This window comes from Nipponia nippon, unplaced genomic scaffold, assembly GCF_047370975.1.
Source record: "Nipponia nippon isolate SJK-2023a ecotype South Korea unplaced genomic scaffold, ASM4737097v1 scaffold_1, whole genome shotgun sequence".
Classification (NCBI taxonomy): domain Eukaryota; kingdom Metazoa; phylum Chordata; class Aves; order Pelecaniformes; family Threskiornithidae; genus Nipponia; species Nipponia nippon.
The window spans coordinates 148595920-148612087 of NW_028262290.1; the positions used below are offsets into that span (position 1 = coordinate 148595920).

At 39.2% G+C, this 16168-nt stretch overlaps 1 protein-coding gene across 2 annotated transcripts in view; it reads left to right on the forward strand.

Moving 5' to 3' along the window:
• GPR158 (G protein-coupled receptor 158) overlaps positions 1-16168 on the forward strand; it is a 209280-nt gene that overhangs the window by 89160 nt on the left and 103952 nt on the right. For both annotated transcript variants that reach the window (XM_009469065.2, XM_087777028.1), the window contains exon 4: positions 6686-6903. In XM_009469065.2, the coding sequence (XP_009467340.2) occupies positions 6686-6903 (218 nt within the window). The remainder of the gene's footprint in view (positions 1-6685; positions 6904-16168) is intronic.

Genomic DNA, 16168 nt, shown 5'->3' on the forward strand with positions numbered 1-16168 from the left:
GTAACAGGGCATCCTTCTCTGCCTCCTGCTGTCGAGTGAATACCATCCCAGCTTCTTCGCACCATCCTTTAGCCAAAGGTTCGTGTTGTCAGCTCTCTGCTGCAGGAGCAGTTTGTATGAGATGCCCAGGGAGTGGTGATGAGTAGCTTTCACCCAGCTTGGTCCAGGGCTGCATGTATTATCTACTGCTCTGTGTGAACACAGCTGTTCCCGTTCCACTATAGAAGTACGTCTGGTAGTATTCAACACTTAACATGCACCTCTGTGATACTCAGAGATACAGATTCAGGTGTTTTGTACTGGTAAATCATGTGCAGGATTATATGACATGGTACTTGTAAAAGCATGCCCCCGTGCTACAGAGTACCTCATAATTGGGTTAAATAAATTATTCAGTGTGGACTCAAGAGCTTCAGATAAAGCTTCCAAGTTCCTTCCTATATTAGTTACTCATGAGCTCTGCTTTCTTACATAAAAAGTGACAGGGGTTATAGATGAAGGGTAGGTAACTTTTAATATTAGGAAAGCTTTAGAATTCTCTGTTTGTTCACAGCCCTGAGTTCCAGATATTAAATACTTTGATCTGTGTCATGGGTTGGCCTGTTTTTTATTGATTTGATGTGATTTGGATATAGATTGGCCAAGATATCTTACCCCTGACTCAGTATATCTCATACTTATATATATACATATATATATGTATGAGATAAATATATATGTATGTCGTCTCCTGTATGTATATGTGGCATAAATAGCACAGCGTGTTTGTTCAACAGTTTACCTGCTGAGTGTTTGTTTCCCTTCTCTTCTCATGTTGTGGAGTGTCGCAGAAGGCAGCCTTCTGATAGCACTTTTTCTCTGGGCTCTGTGCAAATTTTTTGAGAAAGTAAGGATGATGTTTGCTTGCTCCTGCAGTGCAGTGAGTTACGATGGAGTTGGGATTTAACTCCTTCAATGAGCATATAAAAAAAAATAATTCTTAGATTTTTGTCATGCCAAATGCCACAGAACACACAAAAATAATGTGGATAGAGATTGTAACAGCATTGATCATTAGAGATGAGATTCATTTTATCTCACATCAGCTGTCTAAAATGTATGTGCTTGGTATGTATTAGTCACCTAGGTTTCAACTGCAGTCAGCAGCAAGAGCATGGCTGCCCTGGAGGGTAATTCTGCTGCTTTAGAAAGGCAGTATTTGTCTTTAGATGGGAAAAGTAACTCTTCAGGCAAATAACCTTTTTTCTCCATTTACTATAGGAGGAGGAGCCTATATAGCTACCTAAGATTGGATATTTAGCTTCTAAATATGAAATTTGTCACATGAAAGTGTTTGCATATGCTGATATTTTAGGGGGAGTAATTACGTGATCTGGGGCCACTTTAATTTGAGCATGTGTTACTGTGAGTTAACATAAACATGAGTTTTCAAACAGTCAGTAATAAAGAACTGCTTTAATTCATCCAGATGCAGCTCAATCTGCGAAGCTCAATAGGTGAGTTCAAAAAGTGAATGGTGAGACAGCTAGTGTGAGACTGGAAATGACTGTGAAGCAGTGGGAGGAAAAACCAGTGGTTCAAGGGAACTTGGCCCGGTCACCCAGCTGCATTCTGTAAAAAGAAAAAAGGAAAAGATGATATGGTTAAAATAGCTGTAGTATGTGGATTGAAAAATTGGATTGAATGTGTTGTGTCTTGAAATCGGAACATTTCTCAATGGTACTGGGATTCTGCACCACAGCAGAATATGATTAACTACAGTTGCACATGGTGCCTGAAGTGTCAGAGTTTTAAGTGGGGGCAAGGTTCTGCTTTAGGTCCAGATTAATGTTTTGGTTTGAGTCTGAAACATGGCTGTATAAAATGGCTTCGCAGGGATGTTGGACGTTCTACACGCTTTGCTGGTGGAAAGGCTTAAAAGATTCCTTATCTGCCTCCTCTGCAAACTCAGCTGGGGCCCTGAACGCCAAGATGCAATGTTGCATAAACAGTGTCCTCCATAGGAAAGATTCAGCAAATCTTGTTGTTCTTCTGATTTAAAGCAGCACGGTGTTGCTACTCACAGGGAGGTTGCAGAGGTTCCCAAAGTGGGTGTGGGACAGGGGCACGGCTGAAATTTAGGCTGTTCTCGTACTGCGTAGTAAGCTGGGTAAGAGAGCATTTCCCTCCCAAGGCTGAGTTTGTTCTTCAGAACGGACAGTGCCAAAATACATAAAACCTTTCTATTTTTTCTGCTTTAGTTAATGAGGACCCTGGGTACTAGTGGGGCGCAGAGTTATTGCCATATTTCCACGGTCTCTTTTGAGGATAGAAATTGATTTTAGAAAAAGATTTATTTCATGTATGCAAGTTGCATTAACCTGTAAGTGCTTGAGTACATGATTATGCACTTTCTCCTAACGGCTCATTTTTAGGTAGCACTATTGGTACAGGTAGAATAGACTAACTGCTGACTACATACGTTTTAACATTTTTGTAACACCTTTCTCCAAAACACTTAACATTCTCTGCCTCATGGGGTAATCAGGATTGCATTGGAAGATCCTTAGTAGAACAGCAGTGCTTTGTTCAACCTAAAAGTTGATTCTTTAGCAATGCATCATCCATATATTGCAGAGATTCTGCTCAGCTCTTGCTGTTTGGATGTGGAACCTGCCCTGTGCAAAAAGGTGCTTGCACCAGGCTCTTTTGTCTGGATAAAGACTTTACTGTCTATAACAGTGCTACGATCACATAAAAAGTCCCAAGAGGGGTTTCCAGTTCAATGGGAATTCCCATTTTTCACACCTGCCCTTTGGCTTTGGTTCTTCAACAGAACTCACGCGTGCAGATCTTTGCTCTTATGAAGACTGTCACTGACTTCAGTGATCCCTTTCTGAGGTGAGGATTATGACCATGGATGATCACCAGGTTTTGATGCTAACAGGTCCAGTTACATACACACACACTGAGTTACTGCAGCATTGCTGATGCTACTGGTGTTGTTCCTAATTTATGCTATAATAGAACAGGAGCAGAATCAGTCTTTTGTTCTGCTCAGCACTCAGCATGCACTGTGCTCTCTGTGTTCATCTGCTGAGTTTTGACTGGGGTCTGGAATGATTTTGTTTGGGATGGTAGCAGTCCCTGCCCTGGCACTTAGCGGTCTGTGGTGCCACTCTTACTTTGCAGGAAGGTCTAAGCTGGCAAGGTCGCAGCTGCCGAGGCACCCCTTGCGTAGCAGAGTGTGCTTAGGAGAACCAAAGCTGATGAAGAGTTACCCTCAGGAGACCATTTCAAAAACAAATGGGCCAGTCAGACAGCAAAATAAGACTGGGATAGAAGAGAGAAGAACTAGGAAAAAAATATAGTAGAGGGGAAATAGCTGAAGCATTTAAGCTTTTTGTTTTATTTTTCCAGTACTCAAGCATTTTCCTTATTATACTTCATAATAGTTTGTGTCCCTATTCCTACTTTCCACCAATTCTTTGTTCTTTTCTCCTTCCATATTATCCTTTTTTTTGTTACTGCATTTTATTTTTTTTCCTTTTCTTTTTTGCTTGAGGACATAACTTTTTTACACCTTCCTCATCTTCAGTTTGAACTCCTGCAGCACAGTCAGTCTTTCAGTGTTTGCTTCCGTCTCATTTGTGTCAGTGCTAAAACCACTGCTGTCTTACATGGAGCAGAATTGACTTCTTGTCCACCTACCTTACCAGTGTCTAAAATCTTTTGCCATCTTTTGGGGAGGAAAAACTGATTTTCTTCACTGGAGGAGGCATGTGTAATCTCAAAGAGCTGCTGAGATAGGAGAAGGCATGGCACAGTGAAATCTCTAGCAGTGCTGTAAGAGGCAGTAACTTCATGCTTGGCTTGGACTGTCTATGGTTTGAATTGACGTTACTTTGACTTTGGTGAGGGGACAGGGTTGGACATAAAGGGCAGAAATGTTCAACTATGCAGTGGGCAGCGGTGCTCTGAGCCATATAGTCAGGCCAAGGGTGTAGGTGGACAAACAAGTTTCCACTCAATGGTAAATACAATGATCAGTTCTTTCCCAAACACTTCTTTTAGAGGATCTGAAAAATGTTCCTTCTTTTTGGCAAGGAGAAAAAAAAAAAAAAAAAGATGGGGATTGTTAATAATTCCTTATCACATTATGTAAAATCTCAAGTAGATCCAATTTTTTGTATCTTTCTTATATCAACTATAATGAAGAATCATTTCAAAGTCAAAAGATATTCACCAGATAATCAGTCATAGCTGGCAGTGCAGGATATGCATATCGATGGTCTTCCTTTGTGTACAGCAGACAGCATGACACCAGACGCATCTAAGCAAAGGCTTGGTGTTGCATTATGAAGTCATATCCTTGGGATATTTACTGCAACATGCAACTGTTTATTGGCTGTTATCCCTGTAGTATGTGACGAGCATACACATGAAGAAACTTCCATGCATGACTCGGATAAGAAAATGCTTGATAAAATGGATTCTAATGTATTTGCAACAACTTTCAAGGTTGAACATTTCAGAATTAAAGTAAGAATATCAAGTTTAGGACCATGCAAAATTATCAAGCCATATTCATATAATATTTGTGACTTAAGTAATCTCATAACTTTAGGTTTTAAATGATACTTTTTCAGTAGTTAAGTTTTTACGCTGAAAATAATTTATTTAGTTACCACAATAAAAACTTATTAAGCAATGGCTCATGTGGCTCAGAAATGTGAGATTTTAAAGAGAGTAAATAATCTCTTTGGAGATGGGCTAATTGAAGGGTGACTCTTTACAGAAATTATAAAGGAACAGGTGGGTGGTGGAAAAGCAGGTTGACTTGAGTGCAAATGTTGAGGAAACAAAGTGGAAAACTCAGACAGTAGGGAGTGCACTCTTAATTTGGGTATGGAGATGGGAGGCTGTGACTTCTGTCTCTGACAGAGGACAGTGTGGGTCTATTGCTCTAGCTGTAATTTAGAAAACAGAGAGATAATGTTAGATATGGAGAAGGTGGTTTCTGGCAAAGCTCTTGGAATGATAATGGGCTGCGGTCCATGGGCGTTTGCTCTGAAAAGAATTTCCAGTCCTAGGATATCTTCAGGACTAGTGTTCCTTAGAGGTTCTCCTCCTTCTTGGGATGCCCAAGCGTGGTTATTTTCCAACATTTCCATTCCTGCCTCCCACAGTCTGGGTCAAAATGACACAAGATCTCTTCTTGCTGTCTGCTTGTATCTAAGAAAATCTGGCTACCAGCATGAGTCAGCACTACTCTGCTATATTCAGGTTTCCAACATCTTTGTTTAGAATAAAGCTCCAAAGAGAAATCCACAATCTTCATGAGAAATACCAGCCTGTTCTTTGCTCACTGCGGGATGCAGGAGCAAAGCATCCTACACTGAAGACGAGGAGCCACAGGGCTGCTGGAACAGCATGCCAAATAAACAGAGTTGGGTATACAGCCTTTCCCAGGCTTTGCCTGTCAGAAGATGTGTGCTCATGCACGTTCGTAAGTAGATTTGAGAAAGCAAGAAATAATTACCCTTGTAGATAACCTTCTGCTTCATATGTTTCAAGCTAAAAGTCTGAAGAGAGTTTCATGAGCCAATATGCATGTGCAACACCAGTGGAATAGGCTCTCTCTTGAATTAAGACTAAACAATGCATGATTTACCACTTTCACTGAAAGAGGAGGAGAATTTTGATCAAAGATATTTGGGCAATTCTCTAGTCTTGTGAAAAGTGAGAGAGGTTATCACACATTTTAACACACCATTGATTTGACTTCAGCCACATTCTCTTGTTTCTCGAAGCTCCTAAGCCTGTCTTGCTTATATTAAACATTTTCAGTAAATTCAGTTTTCCTTCTTATTTAACAATACTCTTTTTTGCCCCCTTTTTCTTTCACCTTTTTATTCCATTAATTGCCTGTAAGGTAAGCAGTCTTACAGGGGGTTACAGGCAAGTGTTCATGGATCAGAAAAAGTAGGAATCCTGTGTGCTCTGTTGGTGGGTTCACTTTGATGGACGAGATGTCAGCTCAAGAATCACTGATTTTCATAGAGAAAATATTAACTTGCCAATAGGTTTTCCAGATTTTCTGGTGTGCTTGTGTGAACAATGGAAGATTATACTTAGTGTACATGCACTGGTTTTGCTTTGCGGACAGAGGAGTGCAATCATGCAACAGCATGCTGAACAAATGTTAATTAAGAAGGGTTTTATCTAATTTGAAGCTAATTAATTCACTAGATAGCATCTTTATGAAATTGAGGAACAATCTGAAATAGGATCAGAGCTTGTACTGTGAACATTAAGTAGTTAATGCATCTGCTCTTCATGTGTCTGTGTAAAATCCTTTCCTTATTCCCAAATTTTTGATGTAATTTTTTCCCCATTCAGAATACTCCTTCAAAGAATTTCCCATGCAGATTTAGCCCCCAGATTTAGCTTTAAATACAATGGGAAAGCATTTGGCATTTTATAAGCTCACTAAGCATATTGTATAAATTGGTCTGCATTTTCTGAACGTGACAAAGGAGGGTGAAATGAGAAAAGCAGCCCTGGCAAGCCATTTTGTAATTTAATGAAAGAAGCCAACAGGGAGGGAAAGGGAGTCAGCAGAGGACTGGTTTGCACCTGTATGGATGAAATGCCCATCCTGTACAACTGAAGTTGTCTCCCCTTACCCTTCTGATACTTTCAGGAAAGGATGCAGAAAATCGCTTTTCAGGTGGCGAATTGTCAGAGGAAGACTACACCTGCCTACCCTGCAGGGAAGGATGTTCTTACTGTACAGATGATACTCCCTGCTATGCACAGGAGGACAAGTATTTACGGCTGGCTATCATCTCATTCCAAACGCTCTGTATGCTGCTGGACTTCATAAGCATGCTGGTAGTCTACCATTTTCGCAAGGCAAAGGTAAGCAGACATGTTTTACTTTGATATTCCTGCTCATTGTGTGGTACAGACTCATTCATGTTAGGTGTATAGCTTCTCATTCTGACAGTCAATGTCTCAGGTAAGGAGCTTAACTCAAGGCAAGGGTGGGATTTCCAAACAGGAATGCTTTGCTTTAGGCGTGGAAGTACCTAAATTGTTTATGTAGTTTTTGAAAAAAATACTGAGCAATTTGTGTCTCCCAGTGAAATCTGCTTACATTTATAGATGGTCAGCAAAAATCAAGGAAACCTATTATGTTCAAAGTAATTTTGGAAAATCAGGCCAGTTACACAGGTATCTAAGGAGATGGGGGTATTTATGGTATCGGGATCTTGAAAGTCTCTGTTCTACCACTGCTGGGAATGATGTTTGGTTTCAATGTATTGGAGAGACTAGCTGGAAAATAATTATATCAAAGAGAAATCTTTCCAAATAATTGTAGTTCTTGGAGAGTTTAAACTTGATTCTATGGTTAAAGATTTTTTTTTATTCTCTAAAATATGAATATATTAAGGAGTGTCTGTAAATTGCTGATGCAGGCTATGGTTACGTTTTATGTGCTAACCTAATGAACTTTCTGCTTTTATCTCACTCAAAATCTTTTAACATGTAAGATCTCATGAAATCTCACTGTTGCCTCAGTAAATTCAGAATATTCTCTGCAACTTCCAATTTACAAAAAAAAAAAAAAAAGAATTGAAGCTGGCGTATATTCACTACCTACATTTGGGAGACGTAGGTGTGCACACAGCATGCTACATTGTTGAAATTAATAGCTTCATCCACTTCCCATAACTAGATAAGCATTTCCATTTTGTTTTTTGGAAGACTTGATCCCCCAGTCTTCCTAATCCTACAGTGTCTGTGTTACAAATGTGTGGCTTATTTTGAAAGACTTTAATATCCTGGCAGGAAATCACAGAACGAGCAGTTACGTTCTTTTTTTTCCCCCTTCTGTTTCTGACATAGTCTTTGTATTTAATGATATTGCATAAAATGATTCAAATTACAGACTTAATTGTATTTATAAAGTTTTTCATTATGAAAAGTCTGTTGTAGGCATCTGGTTAGTTGCCTAACATGAACTTAGCAGAAGAATTTCATTCCAGTTTTGGGAGGTTTTAGTCGGCGTTGTAATGTTACTTGCTTTTAATGTCATAGACAGCATCATGAAAGAAGCATTCTTTGCGGGTAAAAAATGTACTCTCTATACCTACAAAGTGAACAGAGTAGATTACTTCGTATGCAGCGATTGCAAGTTTGGCTTGATTTTTTTTTCTCCCACACTGAAATATTGATTGTTTTATAAGATATTTCTGTATTTTCTCATAAACAGCTTGAGATCAGAGATGAGTAAAATTGCATACACTCTTGCACTTGTACACTTACATATGTTCTGATATACATATCCGCTACAGTAAACAAAAGAGACATCTTTATTAAACATACTGCAGAAATCTTGTATTTCACAAAACCTGCTAGTAACGAAAGGTGCATTTGTACTTTTGTGATAATTAGCCATTTCTCCAAAGTAGGCTATGAATAAAGAACCAGACGTGATCTGAATATTTAATATCAAAGCAATATCAAAGAGGCATATACTCACCTTTCCTTGTTTCTAAAGAACTTTTCAGTCTTTATAAGAAAATTTGAGCTTATTTTTCTCCAGATTACCTCTTACCATTAAAGATTCATCATGACATCTGAACGAGTAGGAACCAGACATAATACAAAACATTCTTTTGTCCAGACAGAAAAGTGATGCCTTTGAGACATTGCATTTCATTCAGTTGGACAGAGATGGATTCAATTATAATTTTGCTACCTTAGAAGAGAGTTGACTTTGCTCTAAATGTATATCTCACAAGGAAAAGAGGAGGAAAAAAGAGACAAAAAAGTAATACGGTGATTAACGATCCTTTCCTGTATGATCAATGTTTTCAAGGAATAGAAACTGACAAATAGATGTTCCATTGCTTTTTATGTCATTCAGCTGAGCTTTTTCTTGGATTCCTTTTATGTTCTTTATCTTGTTGGTACAGCATGATTTTAAAAAGAAAAAGATCTTGTGTGATTACCATGAAATGAGAAGCTGTGTGAAGGGCAAACATACTGAGAACAATGAGTATTTGCATAAGAAAACTGCTGGTTACATTGGATAATGACAGAAATTTGGAGGGAATGAAGAAAACTAGTAACTGACTGTGTACTCTCCGCCAACGGGGGAAAGTCATGAAAATGAAAGAACAGCTATTGAAATATATTCACCCTATCTGCATTTTGAGAATTTCCAACTGTTAGTGAAACAAACCTCAATTAGGTTAGTATATCTGTCTGTGATTAAAGTTACTGTGTTAAACTGCTCATTTCCATTGTGCTGGGTGGGTGTCAGAGAAGAGCATTTTTGGGATTCTCTCCCACGTATGGCACTACAATGTTCAAATAGATACAAAAAGTAATTTTTAATACAGCATGTTAACAGAAAGAACCATGTACTGCTACCATATCAGGAAACGATCTTCAAAGTCTTTAAAAGAGCAAAAGACGGGGGTTAAGAATTAAAAAATGCTAAATTAAGGCCCCAGTGCTGAAAAGAGTGAAGAGTAGATATGTGGCATTTTGGTACAGTTGTTGATCAGTACAATGAGCTCAGTAAAATGGGAAGGCAAATGGGATCAGGTTACCACTCTAGTAAAAGTGACTGTGCAAAACACTACTTAATGCTTGTACTTTATGGAGGCTCCTCGTAAATATTAACTTCAAAAAGCTAAGGTCCTGAAAAGTTTCAGTCTGCCAACAGAAATCCCCTTGGGAAGATACACCCCTGGCACCTTGACTGTCATATTATGAGTGCAATAATCCAGACCTTACATAAGGACCCTTTAGATCGTGATGGAGGTGACCGCCTTGGTCTCAAAAAAATCAGCATATCACTAAGAGCAGATGCGGATCAGAAGTATTTTAGAGAAGAAATATCTCAGCTATTCAGATCATAGTGGTTACACAGATTGTGACCAAGCAGTACTTATAATGGAAACTGCTGTGGAAGAGTCACTCATTGGCTTAGTTTCATCAACAGTGCAGAATATATGCTAGATCTAAGCCGGTTACTGAAAGAACAACCATTGGTAAAAGATCTACTGCTCCACAGCCAAAGAACACAGCAATGAGAACACAGATGTTTTTGACAATTAATTCCAAAGTATTATGGGCAGATTGTGAGGATATGACTTTCATTTTGACATCTTTATTACTGACCTAGGTTGTAATAATAATGATCTACAGGGAAACCTGGTAAATATCAACAAAAGTGGTTCCACGAGTGAAAGATCTTGAAAAATGAATGGTAATAAATAGGCAAAACCTACAGCAAAGCGAGATGACTGGCTTCTAAAAGCCAGGCTTCTCTTTAGAGGAACTTTTAGAAGTCTCTGAAGTTTTGAGTCTCCTCTTCTAGAACTTCTAAAGGTTCCTCTAAAGAGTCCTTTTCAGACTTCTGAAAGAACTTAACAGTTGGACTTGATGATCTTAAAGGTCTTTTCCAACTGACCTGATTCTATGATTCTATGAACTCTACAAAACTGATGAATTATTTACTGTGGAGTAAGCTACTGTTTACATTAAAAACAGTAGAGGAGGAATGGAGGATAAGAAGTGTGACTCCTGTGCTTATAAAGACTTCACGTAATAGTGACAAGAACTAGAGATCAGTAGGTCCAACTTACATGCTTGCAAATTCATAGAAACGGTAATAAAAAATACAACTACTGGGTCCATGGGTAAGTGTGGGAAGTGGGCTTTTGTGAGAATGTGATGCCCTACAAATGTACAGCTCTGTGAAAGTGGATTATGAGTATGTGGATCTGAGAGTACTTTTTCCAAGGTCTTCCACTAAAAGCTCTTAAAAATCATGATCTCAAGGGACTAGATGAGCTACACGTCTTGTAGGTAACCAAGAGATGACAGAGGAAAAGACAGTGCAGGAAATATGGTATAAAATTGTGTAAGGCAGGGAGACATTGACATGTGACCAAATATTCATGGTTCCTCTTAAGATATCATTAGAGGGTGTTCAAGTGATGTCTCAAGTAGTTAAAAGAAATCAAATATGTGTTTTACACAGCTTCTAGTTGCTTTATGTCCCTCATTGGGAAAGAATGTCATGAATCCCAAAGTATGAATCAATTCAAATAGAGTTTAGAAGGAATCATGAAGGATATTTCCATTACTGGCCGTTTAAACACAGTGTTTTTGGTGAAATATCTGGTACAGGAAGTCCATAATTTTTATTGTTGGAAACTGGGAGGATAGACCAGGAAGGATCACTCTGCTGTCCTCCTTCTTTAATAATGCAGGCTAATGACCTGAGGTGGGACACTAGAGTCTGAATTAGAAAGCCATTCTTTTGTTCTCTTGGCAAAAAGTCATTAAGTTAGATTTCATGTCTCTTGAAAGCATTCTAGTTACTCATACAGACTTGCACGTTTGATAGGTGGCAAAACAAAATTCAACTCATTTGCTCAAGACACAGTTACTCCAAACTATCACTGGTACTACTGACCAAAATCTTGGCATTGCCAACCTGTAAATGAAACTGCAAATTAGTGACTTCAAGCAGTAGTCAGCATTGGCAAACAGTACAAAATGGAACTGCAGAAAGATACTGTGAGAAAGCTCAGATCGATGCTGAGGAATTCATTTGAGGGTTTGCCAAACACAGGTGAAAGTGATTCAGCAGCCTCAAGACTAGCTCAGCAGCAATGTTATTAAACTGCAACAGTCATAACTAGAGAAAATCACAGGCAGAAAATGTGGTCTTTTGCCGAGAGAAGGGAGTATGCCAAAATGCTAAGAATAAAAAAAAATTTGGAAGAAGGCACAGAAGGAGTAGCAGAAGCTAAACCATTAGTGAAAAGCATTGTAGGGAAAGACAGAAAAAGATGAAAAATGTAACAGATAAAGCAAATGCTGCTGCTATAATGGGAAAAGACAAAGTATTTCAGCAGGAGAGTAAATGGAGGAAATGTGCCAAACAAAGAAAAAAAGGAAAAAATATTCACAGCTAATACAGAAGGAGAAGCAGATGTGTGGGTCACTTCAAAGAAATCTTTAACCACTCTAGACAACCCTCATGCAAAGCAGCAGTGAAAGCTGGAAACCCTGAGCCTGGCATTGACACAAGCTGCAAGAGGCTGAAAAACCCCTGGGAGATGGAAAAGGATGAAATCCCATCAGAAAAGCTGACGGCACCTGACAGCACCAGTTTAATGACACTGAGGGAGTTGTGCAATGAAGCCTGGGAAAAAGAGATTTTTCCTCAGTAGTGGAAACATTGGAGTTTTATGAGACTGCCCCAACAGGGTGATCTTGCTGAATCGTGCAGCTGGAGAGATGTTGAGGCTTCTGCGGTGTGATAGTAAGAGGGGACACTGGATGCAAAACAAGGAACAGGCTCAACTGAGGCTCTCAGCACTTTGGATGGACTAGATATGTGTCCTAGCAATTGTAGAGGAGTGTATAAAGGAATAGGCTCCTCTTATTTCTTTGGTTTTGAAAGTGCTTTGACAGACTATGAGAGGATCTTGCAGAACAACTTTCAGCCCTACGGAGTCAGATCTTCATGGCTGTATACAGCGCTGCAAAACATTCTCGAAGTTGAACAACAAAGAAACAAATCAGGTAAAGGTGAACACTAGGAAACATCCTTGTGTGCTGTGACATTATTATTGATTGGATAATGCAAACATTACTACTAAACACACGTCCAAAAAGTATGAGGCTAAGCTAACAAAAGTAGCTGGCTAGGCAAGGACAGAAATCATTGATGCTAAAACAAATATTCTCAAAGATGAGAAGCTGAACAGTGATTTTGTAAGAGAAAGCATCAACAAAATAGGAGAATTCATCTGTGTGAGTAGTGTTATATGAACCAATGGAGAGCTCAAACAGGGAGTGACCAACTGCATGATTACATGCAGCGTAAGGGTAGCACAGCTATATGGCACCAGAAAGAAACAATGTTTAAATAAATATAAATAAAAAACTTTTTTTTTTGTTTCAAAGTTAACATAGGATTTCAAGGGCTAAAGATCTACCAAAGCATTAGAGAGGAAACCAGCTGCGTTGTAAACAAGTTCTTGCAAGAGTACTGGACCGTTGAAGGACATTACCTGCAAAGAAGCTAAAGAGCTCATCAGTTATCAGGCTGCCGTTTCAAATGAATCAGAAAGAAGAGCTGAAAATAACTGACCCTTGCATAGCAGCATACCAACTCAAACATGGAGCTATCAGGTAGAATACAACTGCTGTGAGGAATTGTAAGTGCCCTTAAGAAATGCTAAAAACCACCACTGGCAAAGAGACCAGAGAAGCTGATACCAGCCGCAGTGTGGAAAAGGCTAATTGCTACTTCAGTGATGAAGGAGAGCTGAGAATCTGATGCTAGCCTTGACTCACACTAGACCTATTCCAAAGGATTTTGCTTGCTGTGAATTCTCATTCAGATCAACGCTGAAGGCCTCAGAGGAGTTGCACTAAAGCCAAGTTACTTTCCCATCATCTTTCCTTGTCATGCACTGCGGTGCTGCCAGGTTCTGAGCGGGTAGGGGAACCGTGGGCGTGCGGGAGGAAACCTTTGGGGGCTCTGGGTTTTCCGTCTTCCTAATGTATCTGTGGCCAGCTTCTCTGGATGTAAATCCAGCACATCAAGGTAAAATTGACAGCAACCAGAACACTCGGAAAAGGTTGTTTTCAGCTGAAAAATAATGGAAAAAATGCTTAGAGGAGAGTCTTCAGAACAGCAGTTCAGAATGGTGTTGTCATATGACATTAACAATGATGAAGGACCGTGATAGAGCCCATTGAAATGATGGGCTTTGCTGCATTCAAGTCCATTTCCAATCCCAAATATTAGAAATTTATAACTAAATGCCCTTTTATTGTACTGGTCTTCCCCCCCCGCCCCCCCCATTTATGAACACTCAAGAATTGTTGGAAATACAGAAACACAAATACTTTGAATGAGAGGAGAAAAATACATATCTGGAACACTGATCAAGGAAAAAACTCAGAGTGAACAAGACCACATGACTAATCATGATCAAGAATAAATCATTTTACCTCTCTCGAGGGAACGGTGGCAATAACAGCAACTGACTTTTTATATGGTTTTTATTCTCTGTTGAATACAGATTTCCAGTGTTTGGAGATCAGAGTGGCCAGATATTCTATGCCACCACTTTCCTATTTTTCCATTTAGTGTAAATACATTTAAGTGTTCTGCTAAATATGGTTTCAAAACTGCTTGAAGATAGTCCCTAAACAATGCAATTTTAAACACTGCGCAAAACTGCACATAGATGGAAAGGCAACATGCAAATTCATGCTGTAGTTCCCCTTTCTAATACTGAGAAATCAAGAATGTCTTTTCTCCTTTACTGCAGCCGTGATAGGATGCAGTAATTCAGAGTGAGATAATCACAGGCTATTGATGTGTGATACATCTTTAAATATTAAAGCATGCTGGCTTTGCAAACATACCTTTTTTGCTAATGTAAATCAGCCAATCCTTTCTTTTTTTTAACTCTACAGTGACATCTTGATGTGCTTATGCCTGCATGCCTTTCATCTTTGGTGCACATTATGCTTTTTTCTCCCTAGACACCAATTTCTGACATTTCAGCTGAAGTGGAAACTTGATAGAGGGAAGAGATCTTGCACAGATGGAGCAGCTGCCTTTACATGCTGTGCTGGTGGGCATACCTGACAGTTCACTCGGCACATACACATTCTGTGCAGTGCTTTATACACCCTTTCTTCATCATATCCTAGAGCGAGAACCTAGTTTCTTGTGATTTCTCAGGGAAGTTTATTGTAGTCTCGAGGTGTGCAGCTTTAAAGACATTGGTGATGTTGTTTTTAAAACTGTTGTTGTTTTTAGTGGAATTCTCATTTCCTGTATTCATAAAACAGAACTCATAAAATGTCCTTTCCCATTTTTCTGCGCATTTAAGATACGCCTTTAGGGATGGTGTACTTTTTCAACTCGCACATAAATAATTGCAGAGTGCCGTACTGAAAAGATAGGAAGTGCAGGGGCTGTTAGCCTGCAGCAGCACTTGAGAATGGGAGATGGCGTACTGGCTGCTGGAGTTCCCCAAGACAGCAGGCATTGGTAGGCAGAGCTGCAACAGTGGTATTGCCCTGTGCTTGTAGGGTGTTGTGGCATTCACTTCATAAGCCCAGAGGTTTCACATCTGTATATTTGCATTCTAATACATGGTTTAGAGGAATTAAGTACTTGTGAATAGAGGAATAAACCTGGTTCCACTACAGACAGCTTAGGCCTAAGGAAAAACTGAAGTGTGAAGAAAATAAAGATCTAGATATAAAATATGTCTGTTGATTTCAGTTCAATTTCGTGAAGAAGAGATAATGAGAAGAGCAGGGCAGTAGGAAGCACAAAAAGGCTATGTAAGTGTTCACTAGAGATAGTCTACCCCTAACGGACAAGGTAGATCTTAAAAATTACTTTTCATCAGTATTCAACGGTAGTGCTAAGGATCCAAAAGCTACAATCTTCTCTATATATCTTTATATTAGAGCCAACATTTGTCTCCACAAAGTTGAATTACACAGCACCGTAGGGCCCATCTAGAAAACATACATGGTTGATCGGGGAGTGTAGTGCCTTTGAAGTGATGTGACTCAGCTGTGGACTATGACACGTTTGCTCCACTTCGGTGTTCAGACTGATTCCTGGCCTTTACTTTGTTAACCTTAATGTCTTGTTATTGAAGACCTTGCAGTCTATGAATCATTGTCATCTTCTGTTCCACCAATACTCCATAAAACTCTACAACATAGAGACCCAACATTCAAATTAATGGAGCTGATAGTAAGGCACTTTCAGGGTAGGGAGCTGGCCCGGAAGATAGCTGTCACCAGAGACAAGTCTGTAGTAGCCTTGAAGGCATATGTAAGTTTAATTGTATTACACTATGATTTTGCTTTTAAAATAAATTGTGTAAAATAAAGGTAATTGAATCCTTGAATTTCAGCATATATTTTCCAACAATGAGAACTATTACAGCATAGAATAATTTTTCCAAAGCTGTTTCAGAGCTAGAAATTAAACTGAGCAAACTGCTAAGATTTTTGGTTGTGTTTTACTCTCTGTCTTTGATTCTTGCTGAGTCTTGTATTTGTGGCCCTTGTAGGGAAGCTGAGTAGACCAAATGGTGTG